Source organism: Sturnus vulgaris, chromosome 25 (assembly GCF_052056855.1).
Source record: "Sturnus vulgaris isolate bStuVul1 chromosome 25, bStuVul1.hap1, whole genome shotgun sequence".
Lineage (NCBI taxonomy): Eukaryota > Metazoa > Chordata > Aves > Passeriformes > Sturnidae > Sturnus > Sturnus vulgaris.
In genome coordinates, this window is record NC_142267.1 from 2,434,657 (window position 1) to 2,453,947 (window position 19,291).

A 19,291-nucleotide genomic window follows, 5' to 3' on the forward strand; every position below is an offset into this window, starting at 1 on the left:
ACATGCTCTTTAGTTACATATGTAAAAACACAGATTTTTCAATGCTTAGTGCAATACAGAGGCTTGATATCAGACATGATTAATGAATTTTAATTATGCAAAGTTTCTACCACTGTTAAAATGTATAGGTGTAGATGTAGAACACTTTTTATACGTTGTCTGCTTAACATGTTGTGCCAGTGTTCTCCAACACAGTCAGTTTGGGTGATTTTATACATAATCTGTAGTACAAATTTCTGGCAGTTTTGTTTGGGTGACCTCTGTCAAAACCTGAGATTCTAAATAGACTTATTCTCTAAAAATGATTTGCTAATGTCACACTGTAATGTGTTCCATATGCTTGAGGTATTTGTTTTCCTAACATTCATTTAAAAAGAACTGCATTTAGCTGAGTTCTGGGTGTGAAGTGTAACCTTCAGCTATTATTATAATTCTGGGTATTCTAAAATTATTACTAAACATCTGTTAGGTGACTGGGATGGGCTCTTGCTGCTAGAGAACTGCTCACTTCTAGCAGGGATTGATCCTGGAACTGATCCTGTGCTTTGTGGCTTGCAGAGAGCATACTGTGGCCAGTGCAGTGAAAGGATATGGGGGCTCTCAAAGCAAGGCTACAAGTGTATCAACTGCAAGCTGTTGGTCCATAAACGTTGTCACATCCTTGTCCCACTGACCTGCAAAAGGCATATGGTGAGTGTGTGTCCTGGCCTGGGCTGAGGGGTGCCACTCTGGCCAGTGCTGCTGTTGTAGATGTGTCCTGACTAATGAAATGTGGGCATGGCTGTGGATTTGTAACTCTTGGGAGTATTTGGGTTTCAGGTTGTGTGGAGGACAAGCCTTGGGATTGTGAGCAGAGAGAAAGTGAGAAAGAAAGCTTGTGCTGTGACTTCAGTGTGCTCAAGCTTGAATTTGACTTCTCCATTAGACACTGACAACCTCAGAAGTTATTCCTTTTAGGCTGTGGGAATGTTCTGAGAGCTAAGACAGTGATATAACTTCTGCTCTTTTCAGAAAGGCTTATTGCTTTCCTGTTTCTGCCATCTCAATTTCTCCAGTACTGTTCCCTTCCTCTCCATGACCCTCGTTCCTGTGCCAATGCTGGTGTCTTTCCTAGGCTTTAAACATCAAAACATTTAAACATCTGTATCTGAACTTTAGCCTTTTCCTGCATTCATCCCCCGTATTTCACTGGTGGTTGTATCATGTTTTTTGTGACTCAGAACTTAAACCAGAATTTTTCTTTGCTGGTATTGTATGTGACTTTCCTTGACATTACTAATTCTTTGCCAATTAATTTATGAATGCTGCTGTACTTCCTGGAATAATCCTACTTGTCTTGGGGATGAGCCCAGGGTCCAAATGTATAAAATATCCATTATTGTGATCTTCACAAATTTATGCATAATGAGCAACAATTCATGTTTTTATTAAGCAGGAAAGGAATATGCCAGTGCTCTAAATGGAGTGTTTAACATCATACTGAAGTGTTTGTTTTGTTGTAGTTCCACATGAAACACTTAGAGGTCTTTAAGTAGAATGAAAGTTTGAACTTTGCTGTAAAATACACTACTCTTACTTTTAGAAGACAGCCAAGCATTTGTTGTAGCTGCAGAGAATGGCAAATGCAGCTTTTAGATTTCGGTAGTCTGGTTTTATCATGCATTACAAAATGTTAACATTGGACACATAGTGTCCAGAATGCAATTTTCACAGTGGAAATGTGAGGCTCTGGGGGTGCAGGCAGGGCTCTGCCAGGGGCTGCATGGCCAGGGGGTTGCTGTGTGTGTGACCTGTGTGTTTGGCAGGATTCGGTCATGCCTTCCCAGGAACCTCGCTTAGATGATAAAAACGATGAGGCTGATCTCCCTTCAGAGGACACTGATGGAAGTGAGTACTTTGTTAATTTAGAATCCCTTGCCCTCGTTTTTTCCTCTTCTTCTTTACAAAAGTGGAAAAATATGGTCAGCTGTTCAGTAATATTTAAAGCAAGCTGACCATAAGCTACTAAGTATCTTTCTGTTTATTGATTTTTAAAACTATTTCAATGAAGGCTTTTCTAACCACTTTATAACTACTTTGATTTCTTTTCCAGTTCCCTACATTCCTTCCAACCGGAAACATGACACCATTAAAGATGACTCTGAGGTATGTTCTTAAAATATTTTTGCAATTTGTATTTATGTACTCCAAATCACAGAATGAACTAGGTTAGGAGAGACCTTTGAGATCATCAAGTCCAACCTAATAATTAAACTTTTTATAAAATAGCTGATTATTTGTTCTGGGCTTTCTGCTGCCCTTTTCAAAAGTCTGTTTTATTTTGTTTTTTTCCTGAAAGTTCATAATTTTTAAAAGCATTTTTATTGGATTTTTTTTCAGATTACTTTGTGTTCAGCTGCTGTCATTCCACTCATGACCCAAGATATCTTTTAACATTTTTGTTTTCTCACTTCTATTTGTTGGAATAACAGTGATTTAGCAGAGGGTTTGATTTTATGGTCCTTGCAACAAATGGTGGCTTTGCCATTGCCTTGTCTGCTGTCCCTAATGGATTCTCACCCTTTGTCACCCTCAGGCTCTTGCTGTGGAACTTGGTTCAGTCTGGTAATCCATTAACCACCCAGTTCTCTGAGAGGGGTCATATAAACAATACCTAAGCATTTATAGACAGCTCCTGTGGAAACACAAGCAGAATGACATACACTTAAACTCTTTATTCAGGGCTTTTGTAGAAGATCTGACTCAATCTCTGCACATCAACAATGTTATTCCTTTAGAGCAGTCTGAAAAATCTGAATATGCTTCAATTCTAAAGGGCTTAAAGACATTTAAGCATGCTTCTGGCATGGTTAAAATAAATAGGATGCACTCTGCAGAACACTGGCAGTTTCTCTGATGTTCCCCTCTGAGCAAGGCTGCACCTTTTTCCTTTGCCTCCCCTACAATACTTGTCACTACCATTCCTTTCACACTTGAGTAGCTCCTGCTCCTGGGTGACTGCCTTATTTTCAGTCATGTAGCTACAGATTTTTATCTCAAATTCAGAAACAGAAGGGTAGAAATTAAAAGCACATCAGAGAATTTTAATTGCTCACTTTGGCTTTGATCAGTGCTCAGGTTTGTGTTGAAATTTGGTAGGTGCTGATTGCTCAACCATCCTGAATTTTGCTGCCCTGATTGTCCCACCTTACCTTGGAGCTGTAGTGAAATAATTTAAGATATCCTATGGAAAGGAGTTGGTGTTCTGGGAGCTTTGTCTACAATCTTTAAGCTTAGAGCAATCTCTTCTAATAGCAGTCAATCCTAGATCAAGATTCTTTATATAAACACTTTCCACAGTTCTGCAGAATGCTGATCTGTCTGCAAGTACAGTAGTGAGGTCAGATAAAAATAGGCCACAGAAGTGTGTCAAAGCCTTGGGTATATTGGTAAAACCTGAAAGTCCAAGTACCTGCTGCATTTGTCTAGTTCAGCTGCTCCATCTTCAGTCCCACGTTTTCACATCTAATTCCATCAAACAGCCAGGATGATAAAATTTCTCTTTTTAAAATAATGAATTTAAAAATAACATTCTTCATAGTGGAATATTTCATGCAAATTCTCAGACTTGAGAAATTGAGATCTGCTTCTGTGTTCCCAGGAACCTGTTAGAAATCTTAATTTTCATTAAAATTGTAGTGAGCTGGACACTGACAGTTGTTGCCTAAACTGAAACCACGACAGGTTTCATTAGCAAATTAGTATTTCCTTAGTCATCTTATTTTTAGATAGCCTTTATTAATTTGTGCTGTATCTGTCAGAATATGAACAATGCTCCTCACTTTGTACAAAGATACAATGTACATGACTTGAGGTTCAGGAATTTGGATAAACCTCATTTCTCAAGGCCTTCTGCTTTCCAGCAAGGAATATGAAAATGATTAGTTGGATGAACTACTGCCTTGAAAAAAACAGTAACTTTTAGTAAGAGCAAACCCAATGGAAACCAAGCATTTCTAAACAAATGTGTTCCAATCAGCATCCAGCCCTGGGTGCCAGTGCCAAGCAAAGTCAGCAAATTCTGTCCAGTGCTTAAAGATCTCTCTGCTTTAATAGTTACTTGCTATGGAAATGTCTTCAGTTTCTAGCATCTGTTTCTTTTTATACAGGATCTCAAACCAGTCATTGATGGAATGGATGGAATTAAGATTTCTCAGGGGCTTGGACTCCAGGACTTTGATTTAATCCGAGTTATCGGCCGTGGAAGTTATGCCAAAGTTCTTCTAGTTCGGTTAAAAAAGAATGATCAGATTTATGCTATGAAAGTGGTGAAAAAAGAGCTGGTCCATGATGATGAGGTAAAAGTCTGTGTTAATTGCATTCTGTTACATATTATAGAAACTTACTATGCTTTAACAAAAAACATTCAACTGAGCAAGAAGCTCATGTTTCAGACAACTTCTCTGGCAGAGAAGTTTTTCTGACTTTTGAACTCATTTGTCATCAACTCTGCATGAAGCACCAGGATAAAATCTGAGAGAAATGTCCCTTATTAAAATAACAATTAACAATTACTAATAGTCTTGGTAGAAATCATGTATTAAACATTCCAACCTGGATGTGTTAATCTGTAAGTGATGAGATAAATGGGGTGGAATTTGTGCACTCAGTTTTGAAAGAAAGCAAATATGTTTTCCAAAGCAAAAGCATTGTCTATGTGTCAGAAAAGGAGCTGAAACTTTGTTCTTACACTCAGGTTGGCAGAGCCTATGTGCAAGTGACTCAGTACCCTGAAATACTTATTCCATGGATTCAGAAATTATGCCACTGCCATTTGAGATTCCAGTGGTTTTGTCTGCTGCAGAAATCTACTGCATTTCTCTGTTCTCAAAATCCTTTCATTTCTTGATACAGGATCTCAAATGCACAAGTTTAGGGGGAAAAAAGAAAATCAATAAGGGAAGAAACAAAATCAATAAGGGAAAAAACAAAAGCCCTTCACGTTTTTTTCCTAGAATACATTTTTCTGAAAGTAGGATGTTTGGGCAAAAACCACCCAACCACTATTTTAAGTGCTCTTTGTGTTGGTCGTTTCAATCAGTTGCTCTGACAATCTTTGTCATTATTCCAGAGGCTGGGCTTAGTTCTCCTAAAATACTTTGACTTTCTCATTTATTTGATGTTTCTTTTTATGAACCAAGAGGAGGCTGCTGTGTGGTTTATTTACTGTTTCCTTTTTAACATGAGTTTTTCCAAGAAGGTGGGAGCCAAAGCCAAGGCCAGTTTAATGAGTTGTGCAGCTGTTTGAGAACCAGAGGTAGATGAGGAAAGGCTTTCTGGAATTGTGGCTCTCATTATTACATAGAAGATGGAACTAACAGGTTTTTCTTTTCTCTAAGATAGGTTGTATAATGAAATTCTGGGAATTGATAGGAAATTCACTGAATTCTCTGAGTGCATGAGATATTGCAAGTAAAGGAAATTTCACCTTAGAAGTGTTCCACAAAGAAAGAAAATCAATTACATAGCAAGTATCAGCATGTTTAAACTAGCTGGTGCTTTCCAGGGTATGGCTGGTAGTGGAGAGAAGTGAGATGGAGGGAAATCAAATACCTGGGCTTCTGTTCAGTTCTGCTAAGGTTAGTTTTGTTAAGTGGAACACTGGTATAATCCTAATGCCAAGTACACTAATGAAGAGTTAATTTAAAGACTCTTAAATAAGAGAAGCTCATTTAGTAAAACCAATAAGAAGGGGACATATTTAGTGCTTTATTGAAAATTGGATTTTTGGCTCTGGAATTTGGTCTGGACTCAGGTTTACCCTTCCAAGGTGATGTCTCTTCATAAGGGTCCACACACAAAACCTAGCAGGTTTATTTAATTTGATGGTGACAGTTCTTGGTTTCCTCTGCTGAGACTTCAGTGTCAGCATCCATCCCTGACAGGAAGGGCTGATTTCTCAGTCTCTGAATTTATTGTCTCCAGATTGGTTGGGAAGCTGGGAGTATCTGTGGTAAATGGAGAATTTTTAGAACAATGACAGTTCTGGTATATTGGCAGGGTGTTTGCAGGGTGGCACATGATCAGTGCATTGCATGAAGGGTGAATATCTGCTGCTAAACCCAGCTGTCTGTGATGTTTAAATTGTGTGGGGGTATATGAAGTAAAGCTTAAATGCTTTGTTATCACAGCTCTGAATTTTGCAGCACTGTGCCAGTAATCTGTGGTAGGTTTTTATGATGTGGTTTTGCACTGGGTATTCAGGACTTCTCCCTATTGAAGGATTAAAGATATCTGTGATGCTTTTAATGATTTTGGCTGGACCAACTAAGCAGGTTTTGGTAGTTTCATTGAATTAAATTTGAATTTCAGATGAGGAGATGAAGTTCAGTTCACTTGAACCTTTTAAAAGCTGAAGATTCACATTGCTTGTGTTACTGGCATGAGCTGCTTCAGCAGCTTTGGGATCATTTCTCAAAGGACTGAATTTATTTCTATGCAGCAGTGTGAGCAGTTTATCAAATATTACAGATGTATGTTGTTAACAATGGCTTAGATTTTGTTCAGACCTTCCTTAAATGGTTAAATAGCTTCTGAATATATGACTGAATTATGTTTTATAGTTTCCTCCAGATTTTAAGGGGTGTTTGCCTTTCTGAAGAACAATGTAACAGTGACAGTGTGTGTAAGGCAGCACTGTGATGTTCACAGGTACTTTTCTGGGATACCCACAGTGGTTATCCAGCAGGAGTTCTGATTGTTCAATTATTCTATTTCAGGATATTGATTGGGTACAGACAGAGAAACATGTGTTTGAACAGGCATCCAGTAACCCATTCCTAGTTGGTTTACATTCATGCTTTCAAACAACAAGTCGGTAAGAAAGATCTGAAATTCTTTTTTTTTTTTTTTTTTCTTGAGAATCTTTGTGCTAAACTGCTTCTCCTAAAGCAAATGTAACCACTGCCATCACACAGCCAGGAGTTACTGGGAGGAAGCATTAGCATTGTCAGGAATTCCCTGCTGCAACAAAGTCAGTTCTGGGGGGTAGCTCAGGCAGGGGTGTGGAGCAAACTGTGATGTTCTGGGTCAGGCCTGAAGGGAGAGGGGGAATGAGGAACAGGAGGAGCTGTCCTGCCTTCCTGAGCACAGCCCTGTGGAATGGGGAGCACGGAGCTTCCCAACAGTTGGCAGCACCTCCTACCGAGGAGGCCAGATCAGTTCTTAGCAGTCCAGTGTTCCTAAAGAGCCTGGGAGTTGGGCTGTGCAGTGAGAACCTTTTAATGATAATATAAATCCCTGCCTGCACAGTGGCATTGTTACCTGTGAGCCTTAAAAGCCTTTAGCACATATCAAAGCAGTGTGTGATTTTTGAGAAAGTGCTTATTTAACTCTTACCTACTTAGAAATATTAATTCTTTGTCCCTGTGTGCACAATCCAAACTGGATTATTTGCTGCTTACTTTGGAATTGGAATATGAAGAAAACAAGAACTTCCATGTCCATGCTAGAATGTTTTACTGGGGAATTGGGAGATGGTTTGGGATATTTTTTGTTTTCACAGGCACCTGTTTGCTGTTACACTTTTTTATAATGCCTCATGCCATTTGTGTCATAATCAGAAAATGGTCATTCTATGCAACTTACTTGCAGTGTAGAGTGCAAAGTCTTTAAAAAGTTTTAATGGATTGTCCAGTCATTTATCCCTAAGAATAATCACCTGTTTGTTGTAATGGGTATTGTCAAGTTTTAAAATACAAAGCCATGCACTGTACCTTTTCTTCAGACCCCAAATTTTCACCTCCCTAATGGTCAGAGGAAATCTTCCTAGCAGGGAAAAGAGATGAAGGAAGTAAAGGAGCTGTATCAGTGTTCTCAAGCTACATGAACCAAGGAGTGTTTGGAAGCAAGGAGAAAGAAATAAAGAATGATCTCCAAAGGTCACTGAGTGAGGATTTGACCAAAACAAACTTGTCAGAAAAAATAAATAAACCTTTAGACAACTGATAAACTGTTGAGAAAGTAAACCAATGTTCCCAAACACTCTCACCAAACACAAAGTAGAATTGTACACCTGATACAAGAATTCAAATGGTCAGGTACTTGAAGGGATGGAGAAGGACATTTCTTGTAACTACTGAAACCCAGAAAAAGGCTGAGTCAGCAGCAGGATCCTGTGCATTCCTCTTTGGCAGCTACACTGACAGAGCAGAGGAGCAGAAATAGAAAAAAAACCCATGCTGAACATAATCAAATCTTTCTGTATTCCTGATGTATCTTTGAGTCCTGCTTTTCCAGCCCAGCTGCTTCTTGCAGTGAAACTCCAGTTTTTTGTTGGTAACTTCAGCCATTTGCCATGGATATAACCATAATGTCATGAATTCACAATTTGATTATAGCTATAATGTTATAGAAACATAATTATGACCTCATTTACATCAAGCAGGAAAAGCACAAAACTGATTCTGAGTGAATAAATTCATCAACATCAGATTGTGTTAAGTGGCCCAAAGAAAATGAGTTGTAATAGAACAGGTTGTGACAAGGATACTAATGGGGGGAAGGTTGCAAAAAATCTTCTTTCTCTTGAATATAGTTTAAAATAATTTTTTAACCTAAATCTGTACCTAAATGTGAGGTTAATTGATGCTGTATGTAGCTGTTCATTGTTTCAGATACTGATGATGCTTGCTTCATTATTATAATAAAATACATGCCTTGGTCTTGCTCAGAATTGCCAGATAAATGTCTTCCAAGGATGGCAACAACCTGAAACCTCCATCCTGCCAAACTGGTGCTGTTTTCAGTAAATCCTTCTAAACCCAGCAAGGCCTGCCATTACTGCCACACTTGAATATGACTTGACAAGGAACTTGAAATTGCAAGTTCTGAATGGTGATAAAAAAACTGGGCACTTCAAAATAGGATAGGAAAGCTGGAAGGAAAAAACATCAGGAGTGCTGTAATAAAGTAGTCATGGCATTATGTGTTTTGTTTGTTGTTTATTTAATTTCAGTTTAGCATTTATCTTCTTGTGGGGAGGCCACTCAGAGCCCTGCCAGCTGGATTTTGTCCAATAGATTTTCCTGGTTTAAGTTTTAACACTTTATAAGTGTTTCAAATGAAGAATCCTTTTCCAAGGAGCAAAACAATCACCAGCTAGAGTGATCTGAGAGACTGGAGCGTGTGTTCTCCAAATGGAAAGTTTTCCAGTGTGTGGATGTGTGGAAAGGAGTTTGCAGCTCATGGAAAATGAGGAAATGCTGCTCCCTGGGCCAGCCCAAACTTCCCCAGAAGCTCTCCCTCAGCATTTCCTATCCTGAGCTCTGTCTGACCTTGGCAGCACTGCCTGGGTCATATTTTCCCAAGGATGAAAGCTTTCCTGCAGACTGTAATAGGAATCCTTCTATCTGCCCAACTCTGTCCCCTGCTGACTTTTCCCTAGTTTGGAGCAGCCTGTTTCAAACATTCATTCTCCAGGGGAACAAATGAACCCAGAGCTTCCATCTGGTGCCTGTGTTGTGTACAGTGTCACACTTGTTTAATTCACATAATTATAACTTAAATTAATTTATACAGGTAAAGGTGGTAGCATTTAAATAAAGAGGGTGTTCATAATATACATCAAATAAGTGGTCTTTTTTTTCCTTCTTCAGTAGCTTCTGTAACTATAAGAAATCTAGAAGTCTGAATCAAGAGCAGAAGTGAAAATGGCTCAGATGGGAAGGAAAAACCAGCTTTTCTGGAGAGTTTCCTTGGAATGCATGAATTGTGTTCTGTAATTTCAGATTGTTCCTTGTCATAGAGTATGTCAATGGGGGAGACCTCATGTTCCACATGCAACGGCAGAGGAAACTTCCTGAGGAACATGCCAGGTATTTCCTGCCCCAGGGCACGTGTTTGCTTCTCTTCTGCTGCTTTCATGGACTTGGATTCTTTAGTTTAGAATGTCCTGCCTGGGAAGAAATGTAAATTTTATTATTTTTTTTTTAAGGATAGGAGTATTTTTAGAGAGCAAGCAGTTCATCAGTAGTAGCAGTTATTCCAATTTACTCCTCTTTATTGCTTCATATTTAGGTGATGCCTCTTTGATCTGTTGATAGAACATGTAATATTCTGCCTAATTTGCTCTGATGTTGAAATAATACAGTATTGGTGGGAGAAGATAAAAAATCCAATTTGTGTGGCCTTGCACTAAACAAAGGCTCACTGTCACTCTGAAGAAAAGGAAAATAAAGATCTTCCTTCTGGCTATGTGGAATTTTCAGAAAAAAAATCTGTGGAATAAAGAATAAATATTTTCTTAATTAGTAGAATGAAAATAAATCTCATTTTTATTTAGGAAATTTTCTTATAAGAGATCAGTGTCTTTATGAATAAATGTAGATTGGATATTTTATGCTATTGATACATAAAAGTTGACTGTAAAATGATGTTTTAAGAAGAGATGTTTAAATTGCACCAGCTTTTTTACCAACCTAATGCTAATATGAACTTTCTCCTTAATTTCAGGTTTTATGCTGCTGAAATTTGTATTGCTCTAAACTTCCTACATGAAAGAGGCATCATCTACAGAGATTTAAAACTGGACAATGTTCTCTTAGATGCAGAGGGTCATATCAAATTAACAGATTATGGCATGTGCAAGGTAGGATTTTCCTGACCTTTCTTTTGTCACTCTTAGAGAACACTAAGAAAATTCATCTTTATATTAACACTAGTGTTACTGAGCCCAGAATTTGGTTGTGGAATTGGAAGTTTATTCTGAAAAAAACGTAACTGTTGAATAGAAAGAAACATATTTGGAATTGAATTGTAATAGAAGTGGGTTTTTTTTTCCCAACATCTATTTGGAAAGGACTTCCAAATTGTTTTTTTAAATGTATCTGTAATTAGTAAGCAAAATATTGTTACCTACATGTTGTAGCTCAGTTTTAATCAACTTTGCTGCTGAGGAGCTGTGGAGTCCAAGGCCATTCTGAGCACTATGAGTGTTTATTTTGTGAAAGGAAGCTCTTTAAACTCTTTGAGTAACTTGGATTTTAAGTCTGCTTAAAGGAAATACCCAGAAAAGGAGGTCAGCTTTTAATTTATGAAATTTAATTTATGAAATGATTTCTGCATGTAGGAAGGTTTGGGCCCAGGTGACACTACAAGCACTTTCTGTGGGACACCAAATTACATTGCACCAGAGATCCTCAGAGGAGAAGAATATGGTAAGTCGTGCTTAAACAACCTATAGTTACAATAAATATAGCTGTAGCTTGGTTCAAATACAATTATTTTCTTGACTTACACATTTCTGTGTTAATATATAATAAAACTTGAGTGCTTGTTGTACAGTTTAATTTTTTTCCTGAAATAAAGGTTTTTTTTTCTCTTTCAGTCACTAATTTCAGCTTATTTTAAATCATACTTGGCCTGAAAAATATTTAGTAAATTATATTATAGGAAAATATTTTAACTGCAGCTTTGCTGCCTGCAGACACCTCTGAGTTCTCCATTTGTCATCCCAGTGGAGAAAACCCAGATTCACCCAGTGATGGTGTAAATCATGTCAGTGATTTCAGTATGAAGCCAGGCCATCCATCTTGATTTGAGTGAGAGAGAAGATGAAAAACCCAAGGAGTGCTGGCTGAGCCATCTCCATGTGCCATTGCAGGGTTCAGTGTGGACTGGTGGGCACTGGGGGTGCTGATGTTCGAGATGATGGCGGGGAGGTCCCCGTTCGACATCATCACTGACAATCCCGACATGAACACTGAAGATTACCTCTTCCAAGGTACAGCCTTGGCCTTTGGGATGGTTCTTTTGGGGGGGGATATAATCCAGATGGGCACTTTGCATAGCAGGGTTGAGGTTTCCTCTCCCAGTGTTACCCTAGCCCAGGCAAAACTTCTTTAAAGCAGTTGCTGCAGTTCTGTACCAGAATCTGTCATGCTCTTCTTGAAGGGCTGATATAAAATCAATTTCTGTCTAAAATCACACTTTGCCATATACTGAGGACTGAAAGTTTTATTTCCTGTTTACACAACAAATAATGGCAAAAGGTCATGAAGGTAACATGTCCCTTATGAAATCTTGTAATGTCAATAGAACAATACCTTGAATTCCTGTAGCTCCTTCTATTTGCAGGGTTTTAAATAATTTCTTTATCTTCCATTTTTTAACTGGCTGAACCATGCTGAATTAATAAGTATTTGCATTGAAATCATGGTCAATGTCACAAACCAAAAGCCAATATTGCTGTTTTTAAACCTGTCACAGTTATTCTGGAGAAGCCAATCCGGATTCCAAGGTTTCTTTCTGTCAAGGCTTCCCATGTGTTAAAAGGATTTTTAAACAAGGTAAATAACATTCTCTTATTTTTAGAATCTGAAAGCTGGAAGTCAGAGCTTCCTGTTGAAAGTGATACAGTTAAGAAGTTAATCTGCTTACTGTTAAGAAAATCTATAAAACCTTGGTATCCTCTATGTTAAAAACCCCACTTAGTTTCAAAATTTCTGAGGAAATTCCACAGCATAGGCTTGATGTTCAACTAGGTACAGACTTTTAAAAAGTAACTCTAACTTAGTTTATAAACTCTTTTCTGTAATACTTATTACTCATTTAATTAAGCTGACTGAAATCTGAAGAACCATTATCATGAATGGAAAAAAGGATACGAATTATACGTTGCTAAATAAATCCCTTATTTTAAGAAGTTGTGAAAGATCACTCAAAAATTAACTTTTGAACAAATTTTATTAAAAAAAAAAAGATTAAACATCCCTTGCTAGCCACTGTGTTTATCCCAGCAGAATTTGCACAGTCATGGGAATGCTGGAGTCATCTCTGTGGGCTTTTGGCAGCCGTGGGCTGTAAGAGGCTTGGAGTGTGTAATTCCAGTGTCTGTGTTTTCCACAGGATCCCAAAGAAAGGCTTGGCTGTCAGCCCCAGACAGGATTTGTTGATATCAAGTCTCACACGTTTTTCCGCAGCATAGACTGGGATCTGGTAAAAATCACTCCTTGTGTTTCTGGGTGTTCAAAAGCAATCATTCAGTAATTTATTGGTTGTGTGCATAGGAACAACCCTGTTGCAAACAGGGAAAATGAATTCTAGAAGTGTAAAAGCAGTGTGGTCATACATCAAAAGCCAGCTGAATGTACCAATTCTGTGACCCCTAAAATCAGCAGGATTATTGGGTGAGTGTCAGGGTTTAGTGACCTGAGGAGGAGTGAGCAGGATCAGTCCCTTTTGTTGAGGATGTGGCAGGAGAGCAGTGGGGTTATTTATAAAGGGGCTTTCATTACAGTTTGCAGATTTTCTTTAGTACTGCTGACATGAGGGAGGGTTTTGGTTTGTGGTGAAGAAGATAACTTGCATTTCAGTGGGTTTGCAAGCATAAAATTGTATCAAAAATGGGTTTTTAAATCTTCTGCTACTTGGTAATTGTGTTAACGTCTGACTTCAGTGTGGAAACCATCCCAGAGATGCCACAGTAACATTTATTGACACTTGAGCAATAAAGCTGTAAAGTCTGGAGCACCTCCCTATCAGCATTACATTTTAATAGGTAGTTAAGAATTGAAAAGTGTGTCTGTAGTATTTCCATAGTCTGGGAAGGTGCAGGAAGTGTAGGAAGAGGCAGCACTAACATGAAAGAGTTCAGATGAGAGAAAGGTGCACAGTTTCATTTTCCCTTTGAAGCTGCTGCTCTGAATTTCATTGTAACATTCTTCAGAGAACACAGTGCAGAAGGAGCCTGTGTTTTAAAAGACTTGGTGTTTACAAAATTATCCTTATAATGAGGGCTGTCTGTAATTTTTCAGACATCCCTTGCTTGGAGTTCTCCCTTCAACCTGAGTGGTTTTGGTTTTCTTCTAAATTAAAAAAAATATGTAATTTTTTTTGTGGTGTTCTTTTTGGGTTTTTTTGCTATTTTTGTGGTGCCCCAGTGCAGCTCACCTGGGGATGTGGAGCAGAACATCATGCCCTGCAGTTTATTCTGCTTTGCAGTTTTTTGAGAGAGGGGAGAATAAGACAACTGTTGGATTTGCATTTTGTTTGTTTGTAGAAAAAACTCTTCATTCAAACATTCAAATTGGTACTTCTTGGTCAATATTTGTGCTGATTGAATTTTTACAATTTCTAACGTATTTTTATGGCTGAAAGCTTTAATATTAAATCCCAGTTTTTAAAAACAATGGGAAGATTTGGGTTATCTGTTTTGTGATATGATTAGGGCAGTACTGCTCAGGAGGATCAACGTCAGATAAATTTGAAGTTAAATTTCTAATAAGTTTCAGCAAATGTGCTCAGGAAAAAATGAGAAAATACTTGGAAAGCTTTTTTAGTTAATAGAATCTCCTCCTCACCACCTGCATTTCAAAGAAACCATTTGGACTTAAAAGCTTTTCCAAATCTTTTCAAGTTGTAACCTAAGGAAACGAGTCTAACACTGACTTAAAACTTGTTCTGTGTGAAGCTTGAGCTAAATGGAAAAATAAATACAGGGAAAGTGAGCACAGAGCCCAAGAACATTTTTCCTGGTGTTAGTCATCCCAAGTGTGTGGCACAGCCCAGAACACTTCAGATTGCTCATTCTGGTGTAGGATGGCTCAGCAGCATCCAGGGCAGTTCTTTTTTGGATTGTTTTGGGATTTTCAGTCTATTCTTATCTCAATGCCTGTTTTTTGGTGTTTAACCGTTGTATGCTGGAGCAAGAACTACAAAGCCATAGTTCCTGTTTGCAGTGAGGTATTTTCTAGAGCTGCACCACCTATTTTTTCACTCCTTTTCTCAAGGTAAACGCTGCAGAGTCTCTCTCTGTGGCTGATTTAAGAGGGCTTTTATGTTTTACTGAGAGTAACAAAGGAGGAAGTCTGATATTTAACCCCTGGTGGAAAAATGCCTGGCTGCTGGATGTGAGTGTGTGGCAACAACTCACAGGGACAGACAATCCTGCCACCCTACTTCAGGTTTTAAATACTCATTTTGCTGATTCCTTCACGTTGCCGTTCTTGTTTGAGAGGAGCTGATTATTTCTTCCTCAAAACTTTGATTTCCTGGTGCTGCCTCAGACCTGGTCATCGATGGGATGTTGATGTGTTAATGCATCACTCTGTGACAGTTTCACAATTTCCTCCTATCTCCATCTGTACTTCCTGTGCTCTTGTCTGAAACCTGAAATCCAAAATTTTTCTGTTATTTATTCCCTGTTTTATTTGCTGTGTACCAAGCATCATGAGAGATCCTGGCCTTAAAATCAGGTTTTTACTCAGTGCTGGTAATACAAGTGATCATTTTGGTCAGTGGTAACTACTACTCACTCTCATCACACTTACCTGTCCTAAGTTAGATTATGGAGATTTGTAGCCTAGACAGTTTTTTAACTGAATATAAATGTTGGAATTAGAATTGATGTCTGTGCTATTATAAATTGGATTATGTGACGGATTGCACACAAATGCAGTAAGAAAAGTAGGTCGATTTCTCAGGAACAAAAGTAAATATATTGTGCTAACTGCTGTATTGCAGTACTGTGGGAATTTATCAATCCTGAGGCTAATCTACCAATTTAGAGGAAACTTAATAGGCTTATTATTTGTGGATTTTTATTTTAAAATGCAGAGCAGTAACTGTATTGCTGTCTGTTGCCTGGCGTGTAGTGTGTACTACTGGGTATGTTGATGTTCCTTTCCAGTAGCATTTACAGCAGTTGGCTTTGAGTTTCCTGAGGGATGCTGTAACTCCTCCACAGTGTAATTTTTCCCTTTCCCCCCCACATTTTGGGTAGCTGGAGAAGAAGCAGACGACGCCCCCGTTCCAGCCGCAGATCACGGATGATTACGGGCTGGATAACTTCGACACGCAGTTCACCAGCGAGCCCGTGCAGCTCACCCCAGATGATGAGTACGTGCTGCTTTGCTAGAAATTAATTCAGAAATTATCTGCAGATCACTTAAGAGACTATGTGCTTGCTGTTAGAATATTGCCATGTTACAGTACATTTGAAATTGAGTCTTGCCTAACTTACTGCATGATAGAGGACTGCCCAGCGTTTCTGATAAACTAAACACTGCTCTCATTTGTTTTTCAGAGATATAATAAAGCGAATAGATCAGTCAGAATTTGAAGGATTTGAATATATTAATCCATTGTTGCTGTCAACAGAAGAAACAGTATGAAGGAATGACCTCGTTGGGGACAGTGTGAATGACATTAATTTATCCTTAACTACAGTATATGCATGCGAGGCTGGGGACTGGTCACTGGATGGAGACCAATGATCTAAAAACAAATTTGCTGCTGAAAATCAAAGAAGAGAATAATGATTTTGGTGAGTGTCCTCTGCCACTTAGTGATTCTTAAGTTCTGGGCACTGACACAACTGGCTTCATTAATGAAGGAATTTGCATTTTGTGCCTGTATCATGAAGGATTGAAACGTTCATTGCATCCCTGCAAAAGGAGATCATGAGAAACTTTGAGATCCACACTCTTTCTACAAACATTTGATGCAATGAGCTGCCAGTTGAAGAGTATTACAGTGTAACATCCTGAAGAATAAAATATATTACGGTGGTGTTGAAGCTTATTTTTGATGCCTTTTTTCACAAGTGGTACCTGTCTAAACATCTCAGATATATTTAAAAGGAGTTGTGTTTTATTAGCAATCAAAACATAAATTTGGGTACAAGATTTAAGTGCCTAAATGGATAAACTGCATTGAAGGATTATTGCGTATTTGGGACGTGCTTACACCTGGTAAGTTCTGCTTGTTAATATTAAGTGACATTTCCATCTGAAACATACAGTTCACAGCTGCAGCCTGATGTTTAGTTGCATTTTTACAGAATTTGGAATGCAGAGTGACTCAGTGAGATTAATTCCAAATTAGAATTTACTGTATCAATTTCAGAATCTGTTGTCTTAAACTCCAAATTTACCAAAACGTCGAGATTGAAGAAAACTAAATTTGCACACAAAAGATTTCTAAACATACTTAAGCAGTGCCTACACCTACAATGATATTGTGTTGTATATTAGATTTTTGAAAAGTATTTTTATCAACAATACAAATATTCAAATGTAGAGCAAAAGCATAGTAAAGCATAGCCTTAAAGTTTAAGTAGTAAATCTAGAATAACCATAAGATAAAATCCACTTTCCTGATAAAGCACACCTCCTACTTATGATAAACTGTCTGCTTACAGTTGCTCAGTGTATACATTAATAACTAATCATTCTGCAGCAGAGAATGGGATCTTTCAGTGAAATGATTTGCATCAAAGGAGTACAATTCTTTTAATGGAAGAAAAACAAATACCTAAGAAATTGGAAGAGGCAAAAGAACAAGTGTGGAATCCCTTGTGGGGGGACTGGGGGGTGCCGGGGGCAGCGAGGGCTCCGGAGCTGGCAGAGCTGTGCTGGGGCTGCCCCGAGCCCCAGCGTTCAGCCCTGGCACAGCAGCGAGGCTCCGCTGCCTCCGGGGCTGCTGCGGGGAGGGAAAACATAAACCCTGTGCTGTGGCATCTCAGCTGATCGGGTGGAAAACACGGGATAAATTGTGACACTTTCACTTTCTTTACATTAACCTATGGTTTTCTCAGGGTACAGCATTGCATTAGGTGCTGAACATGACATCTTTGGGATTCACATCCAAGTCATGAGGTGCTAGGACCAGACTGCCAAAACATTGTTTGAAATATTCAATTAATCATTGATTAACAATCTAGGTTTTGTATCCCCTCCTTAGCCACAATTATGCAGACCTGTGGTTGTTTAGTTCTATGAATCCCATTCAGGTTTCAGTTGTGGGTTTCTCTGTTGGACTGTAGCTTTTCATATTCAGCAAAATGTGTTTTAATCAGCATTAAATAATTTAACTAGTAAAAAAGTACTTGCCTCAAATGCCTGGACTTTAGATACTTTATTATCTACTAAAGGCAACATTACCTTTTAAATGTAATCTGACACTTTCTAATTGCTCCTTTTTCCCCTTTTTCCCTCTTATTTTATTTCCCCTGAATAATTTCCTTTTCAGTGTTTTCAACTCCCCTGGTACTAAAGCTAATCAGTAGTGATCAGAGTGACTGCAGGCAGCTCATGAATGGAACTGTGACAGGTTAAGCTGTCCTTTGACATGCCAGGGCATGGAACTTTAAACTGGAAATATTAGAAATGTGGGTTGGGGTTTTTTTTAACCTTTTTTCTAGGTTTCAGAACATTTTGGGAGGGAGGGAAGGAAGAATAGAAAGACACATTTTGCTAATCAAACATTGTAAAGACTATTTGATTTTTATTTAAGAATTTACAGGCATTTACAATGTTGCTGTGTTGCCAAATAGTTTGCTGGGTACAAGTTTGGTTGCTCATGTGCAAGTGTTTGAATAATGTTCTGTTCATGATGAAGGGGAAATTTTTTATATAAAGTACTTGTTTTATAAATAAAAGAAAATGAAGGATGTAATTAAATGTGTGGTTTGGAAAAAAAATCCTAATATATTACAAATGGATCTGGTAATGATATATAGTTGTCTTATTTGAAATAGTAAATGAAAATTCTAGCTAATTTAATGATTGTAAAACAGTAAATATGTTCTTGTAGTTTTGTATAATTAATTAGTTGGGATCTTTGCTGACCAGTTTTAATTGTGCAGAAGATGGTATACTAATCCATAACAGCTGAGATCATTTATATTCTTGCACATCTATTAAAGACTTTAATGAAAAAGTTAATAGCCTGTTATTATTTATGAGTGAACTGGGCTGTGTCCGGCCTCTGAAACAGAGCCCAGTGTAAATTAACTCTGTAGGAGCCTCCCTGTGTTTTTATACTGTGCTCTGTCCCTTCCTCAGCTGCACGTTGAGTTCCAGGCACAGGGAAGTAAACCAGAGCAGGTTGGTGATCTCATCCCTTGGTTTGTGGTTGCTAACTGTCATTAAATGTCATTGATTGTCATTCCCGGGCTTAGCCAGTGTTCCCCTGCTCCTCTTGGAGTGACCAAAAGAGCAGCTGAGGCTCCTGAGCCCCTCCCAGCCCCACCAGGCTCTGGCTGTTCCCTGCTCTCAGCCTGGGGGGGCTGTGTGGAACTGCTACAAAAATCCCTTCTTTTGCCTCACTCACTGTGTTCAGTCTCCCTTTCAGCTCAGCACTGTGACACTGGCAGGAGTGTTCCTTCTGCAGCCTAATTAGCCCAGTACTATTAATCACCTGTTTAACACTGATCCTGACTTAGAAACCTGCACTGGAAAGTTTTGAATTTAGCTGGGCTCCTTCAGAAACATAAAAACCCCACACCATTTTTTGGTCTGGACTGTGTTTT

At 38.5% G+C, this 19,291-nt stretch overlaps 1 protein-coding gene across 8 annotated transcripts in view; it reads left to right on the forward strand.

Moving 5' to 3' along the window:
* PRKCZ (protein kinase C zeta) overlaps nt 1-18,704 on the forward strand; it is a 40,822-nt gene extending 22,118 nt beyond the window's left edge. For 7 of the 8 annotated variants that reach the window (XM_088178686.1, XM_014883968.2, XM_088178689.1 and 4 more), the window contains 13 exons: nt 559-690; nt 1,806-1,887; nt 2,093-2,145; nt 4,149-4,337; nt 6,759-6,856; nt 9,768-9,854; nt 10,492-10,627; nt 11,108-11,195; nt 11,642-11,761; nt 12,247-12,326; nt 12,886-12,975; nt 15,761-15,876; nt 16,064-18,704. In XM_088178686.1, the coding sequence (XP_088034812.1) occupies nt 559-690; nt 1,806-1,887; nt 2,093-2,145; nt 4,149-4,337; nt 6,759-6,856; nt 9,768-9,854; nt 10,492-10,627; nt 11,108-11,195; nt 11,642-11,761; nt 12,247-12,326; nt 12,886-12,975; nt 15,761-15,876; nt 16,064-16,151 (1,359 nt within the window). In that variant the 3' untranslated portion in view covers nt 16,152-18,704. The remainder of the gene's footprint in view (nt 1-558; nt 691-1,805; nt 1,888-2,092; nt 2,146-4,148; nt 4,338-6,758; nt 6,857-9,767; nt 9,855-10,491; nt 10,628-11,107; nt 11,196-11,641; nt 11,762-12,246; nt 12,327-12,885; nt 12,976-15,760; nt 15,877-16,063) is intronic. The other variant, XR_015808405.1, reaches the window with a different exon arrangement.
* The last annotated feature ends 587 nt before the right edge of the window (nt 18,705-19,291 follow it).